The 26,207-nt window shown below is 40.6% G+C and overlaps 3 protein-coding genes across 5 annotated transcripts in view; 2 read left to right on the top strand and 1 right to left on the bottom strand.

The window, feature by feature from the left end:
- LOC124118915 (spatacsin-like) overlaps positions 1-2,599 on the bottom strand; it is a 59,171-nt gene extending 56,572 nt beyond the window's left edge. For all 3 annotated transcript variants that reach the window (XM_046481224.2, XM_046481226.2, XM_046481225.2), the window contains exon 1: positions 2,350-2,599. In XM_046481224.2, the coding sequence (XP_046337180.2) occupies positions 2,350-2,573 (224 nt within the window). In that variant the 5' untranslated portion in view covers positions 2,574-2,599. The remainder of the gene's footprint in view (positions 1-2,349) is intronic.
- Positions 2,600-2,842: 243 nt separating this feature from the next.
- LOC124118922 (mucosa-associated lymphoid tissue lymphoma translocation protein 1 homolog) overlaps positions 2,843-26,207 on the top strand; it is a 34,371-nt gene continuing 11,006 nt past the window's right edge. Inside the window, exons 1-11 of the mRNA XM_046481243.2 lie at positions 2,843-3,002; positions 13,603-13,755; positions 15,018-15,181; positions 16,042-16,213; positions 17,315-17,421; positions 18,100-18,165; positions 18,924-19,090; positions 19,487-19,589; positions 22,883-23,035; positions 23,736-23,885; positions 24,498-24,879. Of these exons, the coding sequence (XP_046337199.2) occupies positions 13,610-13,755; positions 15,018-15,181; positions 16,042-16,213; positions 17,315-17,421; positions 18,100-18,165; positions 18,924-19,090; positions 19,487-19,589; positions 22,883-23,035; positions 23,736-23,885; positions 24,498-24,879 (1,610 nt within the window). The 5' untranslated portion in view covers positions 2,843-3,002; positions 13,603-13,609. The remainder of the gene's footprint in view (positions 3,003-13,602; positions 13,756-15,017; positions 15,182-16,041; positions 16,214-17,314; positions 17,422-18,099; positions 18,166-18,923; positions 19,091-19,486; positions 19,590-22,882; positions 23,036-23,735; positions 23,886-24,497; positions 24,880-26,207) is intronic.
- LOC125372201 (secreted RxLR effector protein 161-like) lies at positions 11,078-11,812 on the top strand. Its single transcript, XM_048381399.1, has one exon. The coding sequence runs from the start codon at positions 11,078-11,080 to the stop codon at positions 11,810-11,812; it is 735 nt and encodes a 244-aa protein (XP_048237356.1).

The raw sequence follows: 26,207 nt of genomic DNA, 5'->3' as shown, positions 1-26,207 counted from the left end.
ACGGCACCTCGACTCGAGCGAAAATGGCACCTTATTTCATTTTTTACCTTGGTCAAATAAATGATATGAAACTAACATTGTAACTTGCAAAAGCCAACAATTGTGCGTGTTAAAACAAGTCTACATTAGAAATTATCCTCTACTCCAACTATAATCCAACTTAGCTTATACGCAACTGAACTTATTGTGAAAACATAACATGCTTTGAAGAAAAATAATAGAAATTAAACTCACATCGTCTCTTACAAACACAAATAATTGTGAATTAAAACAAATAAGAAATTAGCTCCCTACTCCAATTTACTCACCGACTCTGATTGGGAAGCGCAGTTAACTAATTGTGAAAACACTATACGCATTGAAGTTTTAAGTACCTTTACTCAATTTAAGCTGAAACTGTATTTAAGAGGCCAAACATGGTGCTGTCCCGTGTGCGAAATACGCTACAGTCGGAAAGCGCACGTTAAATCTCCTATATCAGTCAGTCAGTCAGTGCTGTTAGATCACAATTATTCACAATGGCCTTTCGATGTGTTGCATGCGAGAAGAATGTCAGAAAAAATCAACATGCTGTATCATGTGATAATTGTGGGGTGCAGGCTAAAACGGCACCTCAGCAAAACGTCACTGATTTCTCTGGCGAAAACGGCACCGCATTTGGCGAACACGGCTACTATGTGTCGGGCGAAAACGGCACCTCTATTTCTAATAATGATAAGAACGATTTATGTACAATGTAGTAGTATATCTGATTTATGTTATTTGTTACATATTATTTGATGTATTTACATGTTATTTCCAGTTGTTCACAGATAATTACATACATTCACATATATACAATATATATTTTATGGCCGCTGTCAATACACTGAGAGGAAAGGCCTTGCGAGCATGGTATAAGATCAAAAGTTCACTGAAATCAACTTCTCATCTCCCAGCAGACATTCTCATTCTCATCTCTAATTGTACCCATTGCATCATATGGAGCCGAGGTATGGGGCTGCAGTCTTCTAAGACCCCCGCATGAAATGTATCATAACTGGTCTAAACAACTATGTAATGAGATCACTATCAAAATAGCAAAGCAGATTCTAGGAGTTCTTTTTGTACTGTCCAAATTATCAGAATGAAAGACAGATACTTCTTCGAAGACTAGACTTACAAAACTGCTAAAATGATAATAAAATCTTAGCAAATATCCTGAACCCCTGTCCTGAAAGAGGAAAATATGTTTCACAAATTATCTCCGACATGTTTATTAAAAGAACCTCTCTTATAGACAACATCTAGATATGACCTTATTTTACTTCAAGGCATGTTATGTTTTCACAATAATTTGAGTTGCGTATAGGCTAAGTTGGAATATAGTTGGAGTAGAGGCTAAATTCTAATGTAAACTAGTTGTAACATTTCACAATTATTGGTGTTTGCAAGCGACCATGTTAGTTTAATATCATTTATTTTATCAAGGTTAAAAAAAAATAGGGTGCCGTTTTTGCCAGGCAATAGTAGCCGTTTTCGCCTGAGGCGAGGTGATGTTTTCGCCAATCGGTGCCGTTTTGCTGAGGTGCCGTTTTAGCTATAACCCATAATTTTTGACCAGTGGACCCATTGCGTATGTGGAACAGAACTCTCTGTGGCCCGTTATAGAGAAATTTGCCGGACTGAAGAAGACCCAAGAAAACCCAATATTTACTTATCTCGGAAAAGAGGAAATACAATGTAAATACATCACTAATCAAATACCATGTAAATAAACCCTACATATTACTACAAAAATCGTTGTTATCGATATCAAAAATAGAGGGTCCGTTTTCACCTGACACATAGTAGCCATTTTCACCAAATGCGGTGACGTTTTCGCCAGAGAAATCGGTGACATTTTGCTGAGGTGCCATTTTAGCCTGCACCCATAAACATGACTGTCCGAAACCGTATGATGTCCGAAAATCTATGATCCGACAATGTATGAAAGACATAACGTTAAAGATGAGAGGATGGTGGTCATAATGTTGATTTTGTGAACTCGGCATTTGACATAACAGCTGAAATAGTGAGGCACCATAAGGGTTAAAGTTTGTTGAGTGGTTAGGGTGGGGGTACATTCATTTTGTAAGTACATTTTGTTTCTGCAAAGAACGTCGCCGTCGAGGTTTAGCAATAAAAGTTGTATTCCAGTCGCCCACCTTTCTTTTTGCTTCTTGTATAAGTGTGTAAACTTGGCAAAATACTATATATAATGTTAATATTAGGAAGATGGCGACAGATACACTCCCCTTCTTCTCTCAGTCGGGTGTAATGATCTGAACGAATGGAAATCTTACATACGTGAACATACACAGTACGTACCTAGTCACATTTTGGAGGGCGAAGTGACTGACGCCTTCTTTTGATTGTTTGTGGATTTTTGTCACGTTGAGACAGTTGTTGTCATCAAATACGGTAAGCCATGAATTTTTCGGACAAATACACAACTTTGCATTTTCTTTTAAATTAATCGGATTGCACAACTTGCACAAACGACACTGTAAACATGTGTTGTTTGACACACTGCCTTGCGTTACAGTCGCCATTTTGAACTGATCACATGACAGAAAGGGGAATTTGTTTTTCAGGATTTGACATAAATTGCAAAAATGTATTTGCATTAATCATTTTAATTGAAAACAATGTAATAACATGTAAATGATATGTATAGAATGCTATTATCTAAACCGTTGAATAAAATTTTGTAACAGTTCGTTAAATGACAAAAATGTTAACACACACAAACAGTTTTCTTGACGCTGCTTATGGGTTCCTAAAATAGATGTCCTATGTTGATTGGACGAAAAGTTGATTTGTCATTTACTTCCTGGTAGTACCCCAAAACGTGTTGCGATTCTTATGTGATGACATACCTTTGATGGATACTTGTTGTAAACAATCTGGTTGGAAGTGATCTAATAGCATCTGTCTGTAACAGATATGTCATAATAATATCTGCTAGATCTATAATAAAGGTAAGATTCGGCGTATTTCTGTTTGGCGTCTTTAACCAGAATTGTTTTTGTATAATTCCTATTAACTATGAAAAAGTTAAGCAATAGGTATTTGTTACTTCTACTTTCCCAGTTGTTGAAAACAGCTCATAGAAATGGAAAGGAATGTGTAATTAGAGAGACTGATTGTGATCAAGTGATAATGAATGGAGAAACACTTATATTTATATGTAAATTTCGGCCAAATAGCCTATATCCTGTTGTTAGTGGTAACATCCATCATGTTTGTTTTCATTTAACCATGTACAGTGGCATTGTAATACAACATTAGGCATGTTGCACCCTCATGGTTTATTCTCCCTGCAGTGTTTTATCTGTACGATAAACACCTCCTATGTGTTGTTTATTTCTTATGTGAGATATCAACATTTTGTACAGCCTCTTTAATGATGTTAATAAATTGTACAAGCTTTAAAAATATTTACCCATATTTAGATAAATTTAGATAATGATGAGTCCCTGAATACAATCTGATGTTGGACAAGTCCATTTTCGCAGAGGTGTGTGTGTGTGTGTGTGTGTGTGTGTGTGATATGTTTGGTATTTCCCGTCAATTATCTGCATCTTTTCTCCCAATATAGCACTTGTCATGTATCTTCAAATCTTGCATGCGATAGTTCGTCCAATTTGCATTCATCTGTGTTGCCAAGCCACATCTATGGGGAACAACTCACGAGACACTTCCCTTTCAGAATTATGTTGTCCAAGTTATGACGTCATCAAGTTGCAAGTGCATGTTCGAATCTCCAGAAATGATGTCATGATAGAAAATGTTTTATCATGAAATAAACCATTTGTTCATCATTGTTCTTTGCAATTTATCTCATAGCTGTCTTATGAAAACAGATAATTACTTGATTCCATGACATCAATTATGATAGATTCTTTAAATCTTTTCAAGTGAAATCATCTTGTCTTTTTGTCGATGGATACCATTTAGAGCACAGACCTAAATAGAAAGACCAGTGTGGATTTACAGATTATGCTCTGTCCGTCAAACATAAAATTTACATTATTTTTAGTGGACATCGATAATAAGTGTTGACTTAAAATTACATCACAGTAAACATGATAGGGAGGCCAAGCTTTGATGGTGATCTTCCTTTGTTTCCTTGTTGACATACGATCATTTTTCATATGATGGGGTAGGTTTCTCAGCAGGATGAACATGAAACATGATAGCATGGTCCTTGTATATTGGCGATCAAGTCAGAATTAACCAGGGTTGTATGCACCGCACAATTGTGTGTCCAGTACACACAAATGTTTAGAATGGACGCAGAAAGAATATACTGCGCCCCAAAGGACTCTCAATAATATTCATTATACCTACAGCGTATCAAGAGCAGTTACAGGTGTCTGTTATTTCATGCATCAATTATGATGTCTGTCCACGTGATCATTGATTCATTCTCTAAAGTAATTATCTAAACGTACAGTACACTGAACCATGTCATCACTTTACAGGACCCTCATATTACCTGCAAGGACAATTGAAATTAAAATATTGTAAGTCAAGGTAAAACCATGATAAACCATCATCGATCTGGACAAACTACAGGGGTAATCAAAACAATACTCTAACATACATAAATCAGTGTCTAAGAGTCACACAGCTGAGGCATTTTACAAGTTTGGAAATATATATTGCAAAACAATTTCGTGAGGACACTGACGAAATCAGTTCCCTATCTGGGCTTGTGAATCTCTGCTAATTGGGGTCTTTTCCCCAATTTAAGACAGTTAGCTTTGTTTCCTGGTTTCAGTTTATTGTTGTGTGGACATAAGACTGCATTTAGTAACATCATGACAGGCCAGGCAGACTCTAAGATAATGTGATGTCTTATAGATTAGAGTAGCTTCCCTTTGATAAAGGCAACCTACTCAAGTGGGCAGGCAGGCCAATGGACTTCTGCAAAAGGCAAGTAGGATAAATATGTGCACACCGTAGGCACTTCTTATTTTGCCTATATGTAGCTACGCCAGTGTCTAAAAAGAAACAGGTTTCCTCTGGAACTATATCAAAGACAGAATTTAAGAATGACACTAAATGATAAAGAGGTTATCACACTTGTGTATTTTTGGATGGTATATATCCTGTATTAGCGTAACAACCTCTGTATATGTACTGGGTATGTGTAAACTGGTTGTATATTCTATTGTTTTCACATGTGTACTGCCTTGATAACTATAATATCAACAAATAATTTACACTGCATGTCCATGGTATGCAAAAAAGGTATTGAAGTTTGAATCCTTTGAACTAATTTAGTTGTAGCCATGGTGGCAAGCACATAACATTGTATTCCCTATGTTATGATTTTCTTCACTCAAATACTAAATCTGGTTCAGGAAATCCCCATCCTTAATAAGAGGAAGACTTCACAAATACTTCCACATCAGACTGACACGCCGTGATATAACCAATCTCATTAAAATCAGATTTTAGTTCTCACTATCGCTTAACTAAGATCTGAGGACATCCAATTACAGGTCACGTCAGAACGACCTTTCATCCAACCAATCAGAGTGTCGCTTACCAGATCATGAAAGTGGCAGACAGAATGTGTTTTCTAATCATGCAACCTCGAAATATTTAACAGATGGTACTCCGATAGACAGTTACAGGTTTTATGATTATGTCCATACAATCAAGAATGTTCTTTTTATCGGTTTTAAATTTTTGAACCGTGAATACGTCAAAATATGTTTCGAAGCGTAGTCGCCAGTTTGAAACTAGTGTCGTAAAGCTTGAGAAAGCTGCCTTCTGATTGGCTAAAGTCGATTTCTTGTCAGTCATTTCATTGATCAGTCAAAGTTTGCGAGAGGTCGTTCTGACGTGACCTGTAATGGGATGTCCTCAGATCTTTGTTTAGCGGTAGCGAAAACTAAGATCTTATTTTAATGAGAATGTGATATAACTGAAATACTCCAACATCAAACTGACACACCGTGAAATAACTGAAATACACCAACATCAAACTGACACGCCATGATATAACTGAAATTCTCCCACATCAAACTAACATGCCGTGATAGAACAAATACTTCCACATCAAGATGACATGCTCCGATATAACTGAAATGCTCCCACATCAAACTGACACACTGCGATATAACTGAAATACTCCCACATCAAGCTGACATGCAATGATATAACTGAAATACTCCCACATCAAACTGACATGCCATGATATAACTGAAATACTCCCACATCAAGCTGACACGCAGTGATATAACTGAAATACTCCCACATCATCTGACATGCCGTGATATAACTGAAATACTCCCACATCAAGCTGACACGCTGTGATATAACTAAAATACCTCAACATCAAGCTGACTACCGTGATATAACTGAAATACCTCGACATCAACCTGACTTGCTGTGATATAACTGAAATACTCCCACATCAAGCTGACACGCAGTGATATAACTGAAATACTCCCACATCAAGCTGACATGCCGTGATATAACTGAAATACTCCCACATCAAGCTGACACGCTGTGATATAACTAAAATACCTCAACATCAAGCTGACTACCGTGATATAACTGAAATACCTCGACATCAACCTGAATTGCTGTGATATAACTGAAATACTCCCACATCAAGCTGACATGCCGTGATATAACTGGAATACTCACACATCAAGCTGACACGCTGTGATATAACTAAAATACTCCCACATCAAGCTGACACGCTGTGATATAACTAAAATACCTCGACATTAAGCTCACATGCCGTGATATAACTGAAATACCTCGACATCAAGCTCACATGCCGAGATATCACTGAAATACCTCGACATCAAGCTGACTTGCTGTGATATAACTGAAATACTCCAAAATCAAGCTCACATGCCGTGATATAACTAAAATACTCCCACATCAAGCTGACACGCCTTGATATAACTGAAATACTCCCACATCAAGCTGACATACCGTGATATAACTGAAATACTTCCACATGAAGTTGACATGCTGTGATATGACTGAAATACTCCCACATCAAGCTGACATGCAGTGATGTAACTGAAATACTCCCACATCAAGATGACATGCCGTGATATAACTGAAATACTCCCATATCAAGCTGACACGCCGTGATATAACTAAAATACCTCGACATCAAGCTCACATGCCGTGATATAACTGAAATACCTCGACATCAAGCTGACTTGCTGTGATATAACTGAAATGTTCCCACATCAAGCTGACACGCCATGATATAACTGAAATTCTCCCACATCAAACTAACATGCCGTGATAGAACAAATACTTCCACATCAAGATGACATGCTCCGATATAACTGAAATACTCCCACATCAAACTGACACACTGCGATATAACTGAAATACTCCCACATCAAACTGACACGCTGTGATATAACTGAAATACTCCCACATCAAGCTGACATGCAGTGATATAACTGAAATACTCCCACATCAAACTGACATGCCGTGATATAACCAAAATACTCCCACATCAAGCTGACACGCCTTGATATAACTGAAATACTCCCTCATCAAGTTGACATGCTGTGATATACATAAAATACTCCCACATCAAGCGTACATGGCGTGATATAACTGAAATACCTCGACATCAAGCTGACTTGCTGTGATATAACTGAAATGCTCCCACATCAAGCTGACACGCTGTGATGTAACTGTTAGAATGTAAACTTAAGTAACCGTGTGTTGATATTTTATGGACGTTTTATTTGCACTATTATATGCTTTATACATGTATGTTAACCGGAAATGATGATCAGATTTAACTGCCCCTGATGTTTGAATATATGTGTCTGTTGACATTCATGCATCGTCGATGTCAGACATGTGTACGGCTCTGTGAATAGATCTTTCATCCAACGAGAGTAGTTGAAGCCTCTATCAAACAAAAGGTTAGAAGTATGGCGAATTCAACAGGTTATGGGCCCAGGCAACGTTTGCTGTTTGATGGAGATGAAACAAAATACGAATTATGGGAAGTAAAATTTCTTGGACATATGAGATTGCAGAAACTTTATAATGTGATTGTAGCACCCGAGGAAGGTTCGGGAACAGCCGCTAAAAATGCTGATGCTTTCGCTGAGTTGGTTCAGTGTTTAGATGACAGAAGTTTGAGTCTGATAATGAGGGATGCAAAAGACGATGGGAGACGGGCGTTGGAGATTTTACGGGAGCACTACCTTGGACGGGGTAAGCCACGAATAATATCATTATACACAGAGCTTACGTCGTTGAAGATGGGCGACATGAATGTGTTACGGACTATGTAGTTCGAGCAGAAACTGCATCGACTTCATTGAAACTGGCAGGAGAGACAATCAGTGACAGTTTATTGATAGCCATGGTTTTTAAAGGACTCCCTCCCTCTTTCAAGACGTTTTCAACTGTGATCACGCAGAAGGAGAAGCAAGTGACGTTTGTCGAGTTCAAAACGGCTCTTAGAAGCTATGAAGAAACGGAAAAGATTCAACCTACACCGAATTATGAAGACAGTGTCATGAACTTTAAATGTTTCTCATGTGGGAAGCCAGGACACAGGGCATTGGAGTGTAGAAGTAGAAATCAAGGTTATGATGGTGGTAAAAAGAAAGGTTACCGTTGACATCAGAAACAAGACGTTTATCATAGTATACAGAAGAAACACGCATCAAGTTACAGTGGACAGAAGAGATTGGGTAGGTGGTGTGATGTTTGCAAGAACTCTACCCATGACACCAGGGTCTGTCGTAGACGAGACTCTGCCAAGACTGCCTGTGATAAAGAAGAACAAGAACATTCGTACTACGTATTCAAGGTCAGTGTTGATCACATTGCCAGTGTAAGTGAGGACAGTGTGAATACTCTACTCGTGGACTGTGGGGCAACCGCCCATATCATTACTGACAAGTCCAAGTTCTTGACATTTGATGACAAAACACAAGATCACTGCATCGAATTCGCTGATGGAAGCAGAACGAATGGTATTGTACAAGGAAGAGGGAGTGCTGACGTCCTGTTGTGTGATGTAAGAAACCGGCAACAACGTATTGTGTTGGAGAATGCTTTGTATGTGCCATCCTTCAACCAAGACATTTTTTCAGTGCAAGCAGCTACAAGTAAAGGCGCATCAGTTCACTTCAGTCCAGAGAGTGCAAATGTCAAGACTCCAGGTGGTACAACGTTTGACATCCACAAGCATGGGAAGCTGTACTTCTTGCACAATACTGCTCCATCCCAAGTGTGTTGTGCATTCAGCCAACGACTGGCACAGTATCCTTGGACATTGTAATATGAAAGATGTGATGAAGCTTGAGAATATTGTAAAGATACTGAGCTATGTGACACCTGTATCCAAGGGAAGATGTCGCAGTGGAGAAATAGAGATCCAGACAGAAGGGCGACAACTCCACTTGAAGTTATTCATTGTGACTTGGCGGGACCTATTGACCCAGCAGCTCGAGGTGACCTTCGATATGTATTGTCATTTGTTGATGACTATTCTGGAATAATCACCTTGTATCTCCTGAAGCAGAAGAGTGATACTGCCGCAGCAACGGCGAAGTTCCTTGCAGATATATCACCTTTTGGAAAAGTTGGAACAATAAGGTCAGACAACGGTAAAGAGTTCACATGTGAGAAGTTTAGAAGTATCCTCACAAAGAACAGCATCAGACATCAGAAGTCTTCACCATATTCACCACATCAAAATGGGACTGTTGAACGTGCCTGGCGTTCACTGTTTGATATGGCGAGATGTCTGCTGCTAGAAGCCAAATTACCCAAGTCGCTGTGGTCCTATGCTGTTATGACAGCAGCATACATCAGGAATCGGTGTTACGACCAGAGACTGAACATTACTCCTTTCGAAGCAATGACAGGTGAGAAGCCCAACCTGTCAAATATGCATGTGTTCGGTACAACGTGTTTTGCATTCGTTCAAAACAAAAAGAAACTGGACGAACGGAGTGAGAAAGGCTTCTTTGTTGGATACGACAGAGAAAGTCCTGCTTATCTTGTGTACTTTCCTGAGAGAAATGAAGTAAGAAGAGTGAGATGTGTAAAGTTCAGAGAAAAGTATGAAGAAAGTGTATCTCAGCCTGAATATGAAGAACATTTAGTGTACAGGAAGAATGAAAATGGAGAGGAAACTGAACAGATTCAACAAAATGAACGACAGCAAGAATGTGTGCAGAATGAAGTCCAACAACATGGTAACAGAGAACAGGAAACAAGAAGATATCCCAGGAGAGAGACCACCAGGCCCAAGTACCTGCAGGATTACGTCACAGGGTCTGACTTGTCAGGATCTGAGACGGAAGATAGTTCAATGTATACTGTGGATTACTGTTACAAGGTGGCTGGTATTCCTGGATCATATTCTGCAGCAATGTCTTCATGTGATGCACCCAAGTGGCAGAAGGCAATGCGTGAAGAGATGGACGCTCTGAAAGAAAATGAGACATTTGAAATCACCACATTACCAGAAGGTAGCTCTACAGTGGGGGGAAGATGGGTGTTTGCTGTGAAATCTTGCCCCGATTCTGAGAAATACAAGGCAAGGTATGTTGCAAAGGGATACTCACAGGTGCATGATATCGACTATAAAGAGACTTTTGCCCGACTGCTAAAATGACGTCAATTCGGACTCTGATACAACTTGCAGTTCAGAAAGATATGGTGGTTCATCAGATGGATGTGAAGACAGCATACTTGAACGCACCCATAGACTGTGAGATATATGTGCAGCAACCAGAAGGTTTTAAAGTTAAGCCACAGACTGGGGAGAAACTTGTTTGGAAGTTGAAGAAATCCCTGTACGGCCTAAAACAAAGTGGAAGGAATTGGAATTCCTTACTTCACACATTCCTGGTTGAAGATCTTAATTTGAACCAATCACTTGCTGACCCTTGTGTGTACCACGGAACGACTGAAGATTCATTCGTAATTATGGTAGTGTGGGTCGATGACATCATCATTTGTGCTGAAAAGACGGCCATACTTCATGGGATAAAAAGATTCTTTGTGTCAGCGATTCAAGATGAAGGACTTTGGGAAGCTGTCATGGTTTCTTGGACTAGAGTTCAAGTGGAAGAACAACAGTGTTGAAATGAACCAGAAAAGACATATTGAGAAGATGCTGGTGAAGTTCAACAGGATGGACTGTAAACCCAAGACAACTCCATGTGATCCCGGCGCTAACAAAGAAAGGGAGACAACTGCAATTGAACTGGGCGATCCCAGACTCTACAGAGTGATTGTTGGAAGTCTGATCTATATTATGACTGCTACGAGACCAGACCTGTGCTATATTGTGACCAAATTGTCACAGTATATGGCTAAACCCACAACAACCCATTTGGGCATGGCAAAACACACTCTGAGGTATATCAAAGGTACAGCTGAACAAGGACTGACGTTTCTAAAATCATGTGATCCTCTACAACTTGTGGGATTCTGTGATGCTGACTGGGGTTCATCTGCAGACAGGAGAAGCATCACTGGCTACGGATTCCAGTTGAAAGATAATGGACCCTTGATTTCCTGGAAAAGCAAGAAGCAGACGACTGTGGCATTGTCAACGTGCGAGGCAGAGTACATGGCAATGGCTGCAGCAATACAAGAGGGGAAGTTCCTGCGACAGCTGTGGAGAGATATGACTGGTCAGTGTAAAGGTGTAACATTGATGGTGGATAATCAGGGAGCAATAGCACTCGCCAAAAATCCAGTGACTCAGCAAAGATCAAAACACATTATATCATTTCATCAGAAATGAAGTCCAGAACAATGTGACTGAACTGAAGTACATTGAGTCAGGGTGCAATGTGGCGGATGTGTTCACAAAACCAGTGTCATGTAGCAGGATGAGGAAACTCATCAGTGTGAGCGGTGTATGAAAATACAGTGTTTGTAAATATGGAGAGAAATGCAGTGTTTGCAAATAGACACCATATGTGTATATATGTGTTTATTGCCTGTAGCATGTTAAATAAAACAAAAACAAGTTACTGACTTAAGTTTAAGTGGGGGTGTTAGAGTGTAAACTTAAGTAACCGTGTATTGATATTTTATGGACGTTTTATTTGCAATATTATATGCTTTATACATGTATGTTAACTGGAAATGATGATCAGATTTAACTGCCCCTGATGTTTGAATATATGTGTCTGTTGACATTCATGCATCGTCGATGTCAGACATGTGTACGGCTCTGTGAATAAATCTTTCATCCAACGAGAGTAGTTGAAGCCTCTATCAAACAAAAGGTTAGAAGTATGGCGAATTCAACAGTAACTGAAATACTCCCACATCAAACTGACACGCAGTGAAATAACCGAAATACTCCCACATCAAGCTGACATGCCATGATATAACAGAAATACTCCCACATCAAGTTGACATGATGTGATATAACTGAAATACTCCCACATCAAACTGACATAACAGAAATACTCCCACATCAAGCTGACATGCTGTGATATGACTGAAATGCTACCACATCAAGCTTACAATGACATCCTATAAATTTGTATTTGCTGTTGATCATTGTTGATAGATTTTGATTCAGTGGTAACTCATTTTCACGTATGCAACAGGGATGGAAATTATCACTCGCCCACTAACCATGCTAACACAGTTTGGTGATGTTAAAGGTATCCTTAGGGATTGTAGAATTTCAAATATTTGGGACAGTATTGTAATATTTTATCACTATTTGAACTCGTAGAAATCTTAGGTAATTTAAATCCTGTGACTGCAACCTCCCAGAATGGTTACTCAGAGTCCACAGTAAGCCAAATAGAAATAGGTAAATACCCAGGAATTAACATTACCGTTAACACTTATTAATTTTTTTTAACTTTTTATTTTATTGCATGTTAGAGTTGCTCACAATTACAAGATATTATGGTGATATTTATGAAAAACGTAAATGGCAGCTTTGTCTTTCTTAGTAGCCAAGTGATGACTGATTAATAAATAGCGGTTATGACTTTGAGCAGCTGGATATCCAAATTACTTACTTTTTTGACAGCCCCTGAGTACTCTCAGGTGGTCATTTGTACATATAACGGGATACATGATGTCTTCTTCTACTCATAGCGATTTCTTTGAAGTGTATCAACTGTTGTTTCACAAGGATTTGGACAACATTTGTTATTTTAAACCAATATTTGTACCAAGTGGAGTCAGAGGTCTGTGTTTGCTTTTAAGAGCAAAACATTTCAGTATCTGAAAGGCTGGGTAGCAGCATCACTCCATCCAGTGAGCAGGTAGTGCTGTCTGCCTGTTGCAACAACAGATACTCAGTTGCTGAGTGCAGTGTTAGCAGCAAACATCAAACAGATGAACTGGATCAAGCCAGACATGGAACTCTTTTAGTCAATGACAATCACTCTTGTTTGACAATGGTTAAAAGAAATGTCACTATTACTGTTTAATAAAGAAGTTGTTATCCATATATTGTGTCTACTTTGTAGATTTGGGCATAATTACTATTATCATTAAGATAAGATCATGAAGACAATGATAGTTAACATGTGTTAATGTGGAAGTATTCTGTCGCAGCTACAAGATGACACTTCGCGTCCCGGCTAACGACAATATCGGCAGCCTCAATGGGAAGGTGATGCTGCAACTTCGTGATGACCTTGACACCGCCCCTGAATCACAGAACTGGAGGGCCTTAGCGGCAATACTCAGGAAGCCCTATGTTTTCAAGTAAGTCAGTGAAGTACAGGTTTTACCTCAGTCAACATGAACAGACACAAAGTTTTTTGAATGAAAGAGTAATTGAATTAATTTATGGATTCAGCCAACACTATATGTGGAAAAAAGTGTGAAAAGCAATATTTTGTTATTATATGTTGTTTGTATGAGGTGACTTAATGGACTCAGTGACTTGGTTGGTAGGGTGTCGACATACCCTGATGGCGTGGATTGTTGCTCATTATGTCATCCACTGGATTGTCTGGTCCAGACTTGATTATTTACAGGCCATTGTCATATAGCTGGGATGTTGCTGAGTCTGGCATTAAACTATAAACACACAAACTGGTAAACTGGTGAAGCATATGTAAATAAGTGAGATTACTCCTGTTTAACTTGATAAAGTGTTACTTTGGTGACAAGAGAGCCTCTCAACTTTGAGATAATTCTTAAGAAGATGTGAAAAGCTGATATGCATTGTTATTTTGGTCTTGAAAACAGAGGGCATTTTGAAAGTGGAAGAAAACGTGTCGCCTCTGTAATCATGGGAAAGTTATCATGAAATATGCAGGAGGAACAGGCTATCTCACAACTCATGTGTGCTGATGTAGCAGGCTCAAATCAATCCCTTGAAATTTCACTCTTAAGGGCTTTTAGCCTAGGCTGAGGTCACTCCCCTTTGCTAGGCCCAAAACACTCACTCAAGGCTGAGGTCACTCCCCTTTGCTTGTCCCAAAACACTCACTCAAGGCTCAGGTCACTCCCCTTTGCTTGTCCCAAAACACTCACTCAAGGCTCAGGTCACTCCCCTTTGCTTGTCCCAAAACACTCACTCAAGGCTCAGGTCATTCCTGTTTGTTTGGCCCAAAATACTCACTCACTCAAGGCTCAGGTCATTCCTGTTTGTTTGGCCCAAAATACTCACTCACTCAAGGCTCAGGTCACTCCCCTTTGCTTGGCCCAAAATACTCACTCACTCAAGGCTCAGGTCATTCCTGTTTGCTTGGCCCAAAATACTCACTCAAGGCACTAATCAATCCCCTACTTTTGACGTCTTCTGCATCCTCTTTATCTCCAGGGCACGGAGTTTGGTAAGTTTACACGAACCCCTGAATCCATTTCTGTGGTTCATACAGCCTCAATTTATCCCAAGGTGTACCTTGAGTGTATTGCTGGATTATTGCTAAAAGCAGTGTAAAACCATACTCACACGCTCACTCACTTATTGAAGAGAATATGTCTGTGAAATTTCTGTGTTTGTGTTTTTTTGCCAGTCAGTCAGAGATTGAGAGGTTTGCCATGCAGATCTACAGCAATGGAAGCCCATCCACCCAGTTGTTGTTATCCCTTGGAGCACGCGGAATGAAAGTCACGGAGCTTGTGCACTATCTGGATCAGCTCAAACTTGAGAAGATTCTCAGGGAGTTCAAAAACTATGGTTTGTTCTTATTGATTTATCTGGCAGTTCAACTACCTCATTGCAATTCTGTTTACTTCAATATTGAAGTTTAACCACAATGTTTTTGATCATCTGTTGTAGACAGGGGTGGTATACAGGGGCGATATACAGGGGTGGTATACACAGGTGGTATACAGGGACGGTATACGGGGGCAATATATACAGGGATGGTATACAGGGTTGGTACACAGGGCTGGTATACAGGGATGGTATACAGGGGTGCTGTACACGGATTGCCTACAGGGATGGTATACATGGATTGCCTACAGGGATGGTATACAGGGGTGATGGTAAACAGGGGTGGTGGTATACAAGGGCGGTGTACAGGTGTGGTGGTATACAGGGGTGGTTGGATACAGGGGTGGTGGTATACAGGTTGGTTGTATATAGTGATGGCGGTATACAGGGGTGGTGGTATACAGTGGTGGCAGTATACAGGGGTGGTGGTATACAGGGGTGGCAGTATACAGGGGTCGTGGTATACAGGTGTGGTAATATACAGGGGTGGTATACAGGGGTCGTGGTATACAGGGGTGGCATACAGGGGCAGTATACAGGGTTGGTGTACGTGGGGGTCGTATACAGGGGTATGCAGGGGGGGTATTTAGGGATGATTTTCAGGGGTTTTGTTCAGGGTTGATATACAAGGATGGTATACAGGGGCACACCCATCATTAGAATGGTTTACTAATCATTTAGAGTCTTTAGCCTTGATTCCTCTTTTAAACATTTAGAATTCTTATGCTGTATATGTTCAGCTAAAATAATCTACCTTGTGTACAATAGCAGAATTTTGATATTACTGGATCTATCAGATTTTGACATTGTGTCTCTACCAGAACCCATAGAGATCCAGGATCAGCCAGAGAGCCAGCTGAAGCTGTATGGTGGTGAGAAGCTGGTTCTGCGGGTCAGAGCTACCGGCTTTCCTTACCCCCGGTACCAGTGGTTTAATGGAGACTCCATCATCAACGGAGCCACAGAGAGCACGTTCACAATCAACAATGTCCAGTAAGGTTATATTGGAATCACACAAAACAGTTTCATGAATACATGACACTTTAAAGGGATATCAACTTTTTTTATTCTTTGTAACAATGTTTTGGAGCTACTTCATCAGGAGAAATACTGAGTCTATATATATAAAAAGCCACTATATATATAAAAAGCCACAATCGATCACAAGCCAAATAGATCCTGCTGCAACAAATTTATCTTACTGACATGTCTTAAAATGACAAACTCAGAATTTATAGAAAAAGCGGAGGTTAGCTTGTGCTATGTCACGTGACTTTCATTTGACTCAAAAAAGCAGGCAGCTTTTTGCTTGGAAGCAGGGTATAAGGGATTTATTCTGCCTCTCAGAAATCCATGTGCATCCTGTCTTGCTCATGGCGGGGTATAAGAGATTTTTAATATAGCACATCGTTACAAAGAATCAAAGAAGTTTTCCATAAAAAATGTCATGCATTCATGTTCTTCCAACTTCTAAATGCCTGTCAAAGACTTTTAAACCATTTCAGCTTAAATCCAAGTCATAACATGGAAGTCCATGTTGCCAGTGTGTCAATATGAGAGTGCGGTAGGGCTGGGAGGATGGTTGGCGGGTGGGAGGAGTTGTTGTAGTATTGCATATATTGTCTGAAGTAACATGGTTTTAGTAGACTACAGCTGGATCAAGAGCAAGGTGCTTCAATATTTTCCTGGGTAATACATTTTGTTCCCGTCCCTCCCAGCCCTACAATGGCGTCCTTACATTCCTGGTTACAACAAAGTAACTGGGTTTTATTTTATAAATATCAGTCCATCTGATCCACGATTCTGATGATGAAAATACAGCCATTACTTGACTGTGATATTAGACGTGACGCTATAACAAAGAGGTGCATGTAGGAAGAGGTAGCAGTTGCACCAATCAGGAGTGCAGCGTTCATATCTTCAACTCGCCCAGGACGTCGTTCCACAAAGCGATCTTAGCATTACGATGATCATGAGCCTTCTTTGAAGTATGGGAGTTACGATCAACTTAGCACTAGATCACTTTGTGGAACAGGTTCCAGGTTTATTTTAGACACAATCGTGTCATGTTTAATTTGGATGTTTTTTCTCCAGAGAGCAGGACAGTGGGGAGTATATTTGCCGCCTTCACAACAGTGCAGACAAGAGTCAAGTCAAATTTTCGGATTATGCCAGTATCGAAGTTTATACAAAAAGTCCAGGTTTGTGTATTTCATTTGGTAATGTATGGGTATCCTGGGAACTACTACATCCCTTGTAGTACCAAAGCTTGTCGTAATAGATGACAGAAAGGGATCTGATGGTCAAAATGGCTGCTCTTTATGGGGAGTGAGTGAGTATGGTTTCACGCTGCTTTTAGCAATATTCCAGCAATAACCCGGCGGGGGACACCAGAAATGGGCTTCACACATTGTACCCATGTTTGGAATCGAACACGGGTCTTCGGCATGACGAGCAAACACTTTAACCACTAGGCTACCCCATCGCCCCTGCTCTATGGGTGTTATTGAGAGTTAGTCTTTGGAATGCATCAGGGAATCCTCCAATCCCTGATAACCATAGTAACCACTGATCTCCCCAGGGAGCTGAGAATGAAAATCGAGTGCACACTGATCCATTGACCAGGGTAATAATAGTGTATCTTGGAAGCAGGGGACAGTGGACATCAACGTATTGTCTTAATCAAAAGTGGAGGGCCGGGCTACCTGACTACATTTTATTCTGCCAGACACCCTATCCCATGAGTCAATGCATGGGGAGCATCCCGCTACTACAGGGAGCAGTCAGTATGCAACAATAACCAAAATTTGTTCTTTGATTCAAAATGACTGCTTACATCAAATGCACCTGTGATATAGAGTTTATTGTGTTGTGTTCAGTGCTGGAACAAACAGACATTCCCATGGGCAAAGGCCATCACCATCAGCCAGCAGTCCACGCAGCAGGCAAGTGACTCCCAACATTTCCGTAGACGTGTCCTTCCCATAAACTGAAAACATAGATAGACGGACTGATGTATCTATGTTGTTGCCCAGGACCCACGTGCACAAAGTGGTCGTAGTGCTAAGACGATCATAACTTCCATACATGTCGTACAAGCATCATTACACTGTGGTCACTTTGTGCACCTGGGCCCTCATGCCTTTGTGCAGAAACACCTGGGTTGAGAAATGTGGAGTTAATTTCATGTAATAGAAGAAAATTTTGGCAAATTGTTGGCTTGTGTGAAGATTCTGTCATAAAACTGTACAATAACACTTTACGTACTCGATTATTTCTTCCAATAGGTTGAATTTCTCAACATAAACGACTACTTGAAGTTTCCAAACTGGTACCATTTTGCAAAAAATTAATTTTCTTCGTGGATATGTACTGTTTTGCTTATGTCTTGTTATAACTGATCACACTGTTGGGAGTGCCCTTTGATGAATTTCTCTTTTTCAGCAGAACAAGGTTATCTTTTCCTAATGTGGGTTGTTTGATCTCACTTAAAAATTTACTAAGATTCTTGTAGTAGGAAAAATACCTGGGAACCTAATATTTCAGTTTATGGAGTTAATATATTCCATGAGGTTTGTAAACAATAATATGCTTTTACCTATTTTATTATATGCAAAACTAGTATATGTAATATTCACTGTGAAGTTGAATATCCATAGAATACTATGATGTGACAATTGAAATGATGAATGTTTTATTTCAGAAGAGCAGTGTCTTCTTCCAGTGATAACCGGTCACCCAAGGGACAGCTATATCTTCAACGGCCATTCCTTCTTTCTGCTGTGTGAAGCCAAGGGGAGACAACCAATGCGCTACAGATGGTTTAAAGAAGACCTGTTCTACAAAGAATCTCTATGCCCCTATTTCCAGGTAAAGGACCAAACACTGGATAGAGGCTGGGCATGGGATATAAACAAAATCAAGAAAATACTGAGGAAATATAAGAATTTTGCCTCACAAATATTTGCTAGGGATGCTGAAAGTCTTGAAAAAAAATGATAATAATAACTGATCTGCTTCACTCAGAAGCATTGACTACAAAACTAAACTCTCTCACAGAAATCTCAGGTACCCGCTTCCTGGTACCAAATGGTCAGTCCCTATTTTGGGTCCAATCTTGACTGCAAAAAATACCTAGTTTCTGAAGTAGTATTGCCAGCTCTCATTACATGCAGCTTCACCAGGAACTCTGCTTGCTTCAAGTAAGACATTTTGCAATTGTTTTGTTTTGTTTTAATTATTGACGTAATGTTGTTCCTTGTTTAGGTTGAAAGTGCTACTCCTCGTGACAGTGGGAGGTACAAGTGCCAAGTGATTAACGACTTCGGTGAAGCAATCAGCATTCCTGCTGTCATAACGGTGGCAAATGGTAAGCCAGTGTCAATATACCCCTGTCATAATGGTGGCAAATGGTAAGCCAGTGTCAATATACCCCTGTCATAATGGTGGCAACTAATAAGCCAGTGTCAATATACCCCTGTCATAATGGTGGCAAATGGTAAGCCAGTGTCAATATACCCCTGTCATGATGGTGGCAAATAGTAAGCCAGTGTCAATATACCCCTGTCATGATGGTGGCAAATGGTAAGCCAGTGTCAATATACCCCTGTCATAATGGTGGCAAATGGTAAGCCAGTGTCAATATACCCTCTGTCATGATGGTGGCAAATGGTAAGCCAGTGTCAATATACCCCTGTCATGATGGTGGCAAATGGTAAGCCAGTGTCAATATACCCCTGTCATAATGGTGGCAAATGGTAAGCCAGCATCAATATACCCCTGTCATAATGGTGGCAAATGGTAAGCCAGTGTCAATATACCCCTGCCATAAAGGTGGCGAATGGTAAGCCTGTGTCAATATACCACTGCCATAATGGTGGCAAATGGTAAGCCAGTGTCAATAAACCCTCTGTAATAATGGTGGCAAATGGTAAGCCAGTGTCAATATACCCTCTGTAATAATGGTGGCAAATGGTAAGCCAGTGTCAATATACCCTCTGTGATAATGGAGGCAAATGGTAAGCCAGTGTCAATATACCCCTGTCATAATGGTGGCAAATGGTAAGCCAGTGTCAATATACCCCTGTCATAATGGTGGCAACTAATAAGCCAGTGTCAATATACCCCTGTCATAACGGTGCCAAATGGTAAGCCAGTGTCAATATACCCCTGTCATGATGGTGGCAAATGGTAAGCCAGTGTCAATATACCCCTGTCATAATGGTGGCAAATGGTAAGCCAGTGTCAATATACCCTCTGTCATGATGGTGGCAACTGGTAAGCCAGTGTCAATATACCCCTGTCATGATGGTGGCAAATGGTAAGCCAGTGTCAATATACCCCTGTCATAATGGTGGCAAATGGTAAGCCAGTGTCAATATACCCCTGCCATAAAGGTGGCGAATGGTAAGCCTGTGTCAATATACCACTGCCATAATGGTGGCAAATGGTAAGCCAGTGTCAATAAACCCTCTGTAATAATGGTGGCAAATGGTAAGCCAGTGTCAATATACCCTCTGTGATAATGGAGGCAAATGGTAAGCCAGTGTCAATATACCCCTGTCATAATGGTGGCAAATGGTAAGCCAGTGTCAATATACCCCTGTCATAATGGTTGCAACTGGTAAGCCAGTGTCAATATACCCTGTCATAATGGTGGCAACTGGTAAGCCAGTGTCAATATACCCCTGTCATGATGGTGGCAAATGGTAAGCCAGTGTCAATATACCCCTGTCATAATGGTGGCAAATGGTAAGCCAGCATCAATATACCCCTGTCATAATGGTGGCAAATGGTAAGCCAGTGTCAATATACCCCTGCCATAAAGGTGGCGAATGGTAAGCCTGTGTCAATATACCACTGCCATAATGGTGGCAAATGGTAAGCCAGTGTCAATAAACCCTCTGTAATAATGGTGGCAAATGGTAAGCCAGTGTCAATATACCCTCTGTAATAATGGTGGCAAATGGTAAGCCAGTGTCAATATACCCTCTGTGATAATGGAGGCAAATGGTAAGCCAGTGTCAATATACCCCTGTCATAATGGTGGCAAATGGTAAGCCAGTGTCAATATACCCCTGTCATAATGGTGGCAACTAATAAGCCAGTGTCAATATACCCCTGTCATAACGGTGCCAAATGGTAAGCCAGTGTCAATATACCCCTGTCATGATGGTGGCAAATGGTAAGCCAGTGTCAATATACCCCTGTCATAATGGTGGCAAATGGTAAGCCAGTGTCAATATACCCTCTGTCATGATGGTTGCAACTGGTAAGCCAGTGTCAATATACCCCTGTCATGATGGTGGCAAATGGTAAGCCAGTGTCAATATACCCCTGTCATAATGGTGGCAAATGGTAAGCCAGTGTCAATATACCCCTGCCATAAAGGTGGCGAATGGTAAGCCTGTGTCAATATACCACTGCCATAATGGTGGCAAATGGTAAGCCAGTGTCAATAAACCCTCTGTAATAATGGTGGCAAATGGTAAGCCAGTGTCAATATACCCTCTGTGATAATGGAGGCAAATGGTAAGCCAGTGTCAATATACCCCTGTCATAATGGTGGCAAATGGTAAGCCAGTGTCAATATACCCCTGTCATAATGGTTGCAACTGGTAAGCCAGTGTCAATATACCCTGTCATAATGGTGGCAACTGGTAAGCCAGTGTCAATATACCCCTGTCATGATGGTGGCAAATAGTAAGCCAGTGTCAATATACCCCTGTCATAATGGTGGCAACTGGTAAGCCAGTGTCAATATACCCTGTCAAAATGGTGGCAAATGGTAAGCCAGTGTCAATATACCCCTGTCATAATGGTGGCAAATGGTAAGCCAGTGTCAATATACCCCTGTCATAATGGTGGCAAATGGTAAGCCAGTGTCAATATACCCCTGTCATAATGGTGGCAACTGGTAAGCCAGTGTCAATATACCCCTGTCATGATGGTGGCAAATAGTAAGCCAGTCTCAATATACCCCTGTCATGATGGTGGCAAATGGTAAGCCAGTGTCAATAAACCCTCTGTAATAATGGTGGCAAATGGTAAGCCAGTGTCAATATACCCTCTGTCATGATGGTGGCAAATGGTAAGCCAGTGTCAATATACCCCTGTCATAATGGTGGCAAATGGTAAGCCAGTGTCAATATACCCCTGTCATAATGGTGGCAACTGGTAAGCCAGTGTCAATATACCCTGTCATAATGGTGGCAACTGGTAAGCCAGTGTCAATATACCCCTGTCATGATGGTGGCAAATAGTAAGCCAGTCTCAATATACCCCTGTCATGATGGTGGCAACTGGTAAGCCAGTGTCAATAAACCCTCTGTAATAATGGTGGCAAATGGTAAGCCAGTGTCAATATACCCTCTGTAATAATGGTGGCAAATGGTAAGCCAGTGTCAATATACCCTCTGTGATAATGGTGGCACATGGTAAGCCAGTGTCAATATACCCTCTGTGATAATGGAGGCAAATGGTAAGCCAGTGTTAATATACCCTCTGTGATAATGGTTGCAAATGGTAAGCCAGTGGTAACGTGGAATGCAAAGGTAAATAACTCCATAATTGCAAAATGTGAAGGTCACTAAAAAAGATGGCCAATCATATAACTTGACAATTGTACAGTATTGTATGTCAATCTATGGCTGTCTACCACAGAACCCCAGCCCCATGCGGGATCCCTTCCCCAGATCATCCAGCAGCCGGTCAGCTGTCAGGCCGTCTGTGGCGGTGTTGCCATGTTTGTCTGCGAGGGCTGTGGACAACGACCTTTACAGTATCAGTGGTTTCAGGATGGCCTCCCCATCCCAGGTAACAAGCTCATCAAGTTGTCTCCAGATGTCACGCCCTCTATTGGGCCCTCTATTATGAATGCTATATCTGAAATTGGTAATACCTGTCTGTGTTTTGATCTGAAAATGTACAATTCAAAATGTAATCAGTCCAATGTCATTTACCCTGTATTTCTTGAAGTGTTGTAAAATATAGCAGGATCCATCAGTAATGGTGTTTTACTCATGGTCATGGTCAGTGTTAATTCTACAGCCATCAGTAATCTTGTTATAAGTAATGCAGACTGACAGAGGGAACTTACCCCTCTTCGCTTAAATTCTAAATACCTAATAATCAAATTTTTCACACGAAAACCTATAAAATACATAATGAAAGGGTGAGATTTGATGTTAACTTACTGAAAAAATATAAACAATAATAATAACAATAAATGAATTTTTTACGTACACCATTATATTTTTTTAAATATAGACTCTGTGTACCAATAATAATTATATTTGAGTCCCATATACCACACTGCTGAGTCTGGAATAGCCTGCATATTGACCGCGGAACCTGCATGCCAAAAAGGGTTGGTCGTCTCTGTCCACACTGCTCGTCCTACACAGATACTAGGACTTCTTCATGTTGAACAATCACACCTATTTTTTAATGAATTCCAGCTTTGGGAGAAAATAACATTGCTGTGGATATAACTGTTACTGTTGGTTGTTGCTAGGGGCAACAGCACCACAGCTGGCTCTCCCCCACGTGCAGCAGGAAGCGGTGCTGCACTGCCAGGTGTCCAACAGATGGGGGCTGACCTGCTCCAACACAGTCTTCCTCAGAATCACGTCCCCGTTGCCACACACGGTCGGGGGATACACCGGTCAGTGGCATCACTATATTGTGTCCTCCTTAACACACGTTGCACACAGAATGTTCCTTCAACTCTTCCCTGACACATACGTCCCCAAATTCTTCCCACCCTCTGATGCTGTCTCGACGCTCCCAAAACAATCCAAAACACCCTGCACTCCGTCTAGACTGTCCCCTCACCAATGCTCCCCAATTGATGATAACCTCCGTATTTACCCTCACACCCCTGCCATGATGCTCCAATGTTCCCCCTACATCCACCCATCCCCGACAAACCAAGTCCCCAATGCTCTCCCAAGACTCGCTCACCCAATACTCACCCCTACTGTTTGGAATGCTCCTCCTAATCTCCCCCCACACTGCACCAACACTCTCTCAATGCATTCTCCACACATTCCTGAACCTCCCCTGACCTTTGAATAATCTACTTAACAAAAACCATGCAAGTAGATGCTTATGTGAAGCAAATTGTCAATCCAGACATAAATTTTAAGAAGTAAAAGGTAAGATAAGAATAAAAATGACTTGTTCTCTGCTTCCTTGGTAGCATCTTGTTATTCACTTTAAAAAGTCTGGCCAACACTCCATGATGAAACTAGAACATAACCATCTTCTGCTTCAGCCACAGACAAAGTAGCTCTTCTCATAGGGAACTACAACTACCGGTGTGAAATTAGTCTCAAAGCTCCAAAAACAGACATTCAGATCTTGACCGATATCTTCCGGAGACTTGATTTCAAGGTCGTATCCTTGTTGAACTTGACCTTGACTGAGATGAAGGCAGCTGTTGATGCATTCTGTGAACTTCTGGGCGATGGGGTGTACAGTGTGTTTTATTTCTGTGGCCATGGGTTTGAGGAGAAGGGTCACTGCTACTTCGTGCCAGAGGATGCTCAGACTGATTTCAAGGAAACCGATTGTCTCAGTGCCGACTCTGTGTTGGACTCCATGCAGCGGAAGAAGCCTCGGATCTGCACCATGATCCTGGACATCTGCAGGAAGAGGTAGTACCTTTACTTCATGAATGTGTACTGCAAGTTGATTGGTTGAAAAACATTGCTACATGGGATTGGATCCCAGAAATCTTTTGAACTGCATATTAATACTTTTCTTGATACGCTCCTTGTCTTCTCAATTCCAAATTTGAAATAAACATGCCATTCAGCTGGCAAAATGGATATCACTTTGATTCAATAAGTTTGATCAATGTTTGTTGCAGAGGCATGTGACATCATCTATTGTCTCATAACATCGAAGCATACCAGCGTGACGTCATGTCTGTCACACAAATGTGAGAGTTCACATAGACAGAGAGTGGGAAATTACTGATATCCTTCATGTTTTACAATGTTGATAAGCATGGCTAACACCATCGGTTCCAAATGACTTTTCCTGGCATTGAATACTTTTCGAGACATGCAATTCTGAAAACATATCATTTATTGACTACTTGTTATGAATTCCAGCTTTCTGATTGGTTACATAGCTGGTTCCCCATTGAGATTCCATGTTAGAACTAGCCTCCAGCAACCTGTGATCTGTAAGAGGCGACTTAATGGATCGGGTTGTCAGACTTGGTGACTAGATCGCATGTCATCTAACTCTGATGGTGTGGATCATTGCTCACAATATCAATCACAAGATTGTGTAGCCTTGGTTTAATTTTTTGTCAGGCTGCCATGATATATACTCACTGCCAAAAGAAATGCAAATACCATAAATGTTGGTTAATATATGAAGACTTACTCATATTCATGAGATATTAGATTGGTTCAATGCACAAACCAGTGTACTGGTATATCCGGTGAAGCCATGCTCAACAATGCATCAATTTGACGTCATGGATCCATGACTCGAGAGGCACCATTTGTTTCGTGTAGGGTTTATAGCGTGTTAAGTTTGGAAAACACGAGCAACATATCGTGAAAAGAACAGACACTCTGTGGTAGCACTTGACAGATTGTTAGTTTGTCATTACGTGGTACACACTGGAAACATCTCTTCTTAACTTACATACTTCTTTATATGTTTTATGGTTCACATTTCTTTTGGCGAAGAGTATGGCAGAGCATGGTGTTAGATAACAAACAAGAAACCTAGCCAGCCTGTACTGACTTCATGATGTTGGATGTGACTTCATGTGTTCGCCCTTTGAAAAGTCATGTGTGGACCATTACAAGAATCTTATATACACACATTGTATTTCAACAAAAATACATCTTTGTAACTCAATGCCAAATTTGTGAGATGTCATTAGTGAGATGTACAGGATTCATGAGCTAAATATATACTGACTGCCACAGAAACATATAGAGAAGTATGTACGTTAAGA

The sequence above is a fragment of the Haliotis rufescens genome, unplaced genomic scaffold (genome assembly GCF_023055435.1).
Source record: "Haliotis rufescens isolate VD_foot unplaced genomic scaffold, xgHalRufe1.0.p SCAF_1, whole genome shotgun sequence".
NCBI lineage: Eukaryota > Metazoa > Mollusca > Gastropoda > Lepetellida > Haliotidae > Haliotis > Haliotis rufescens.
Note: the sequence above shows the minus strand (reverse complement) of the source record. Positions and strands in the feature narration are given on the sequence as shown.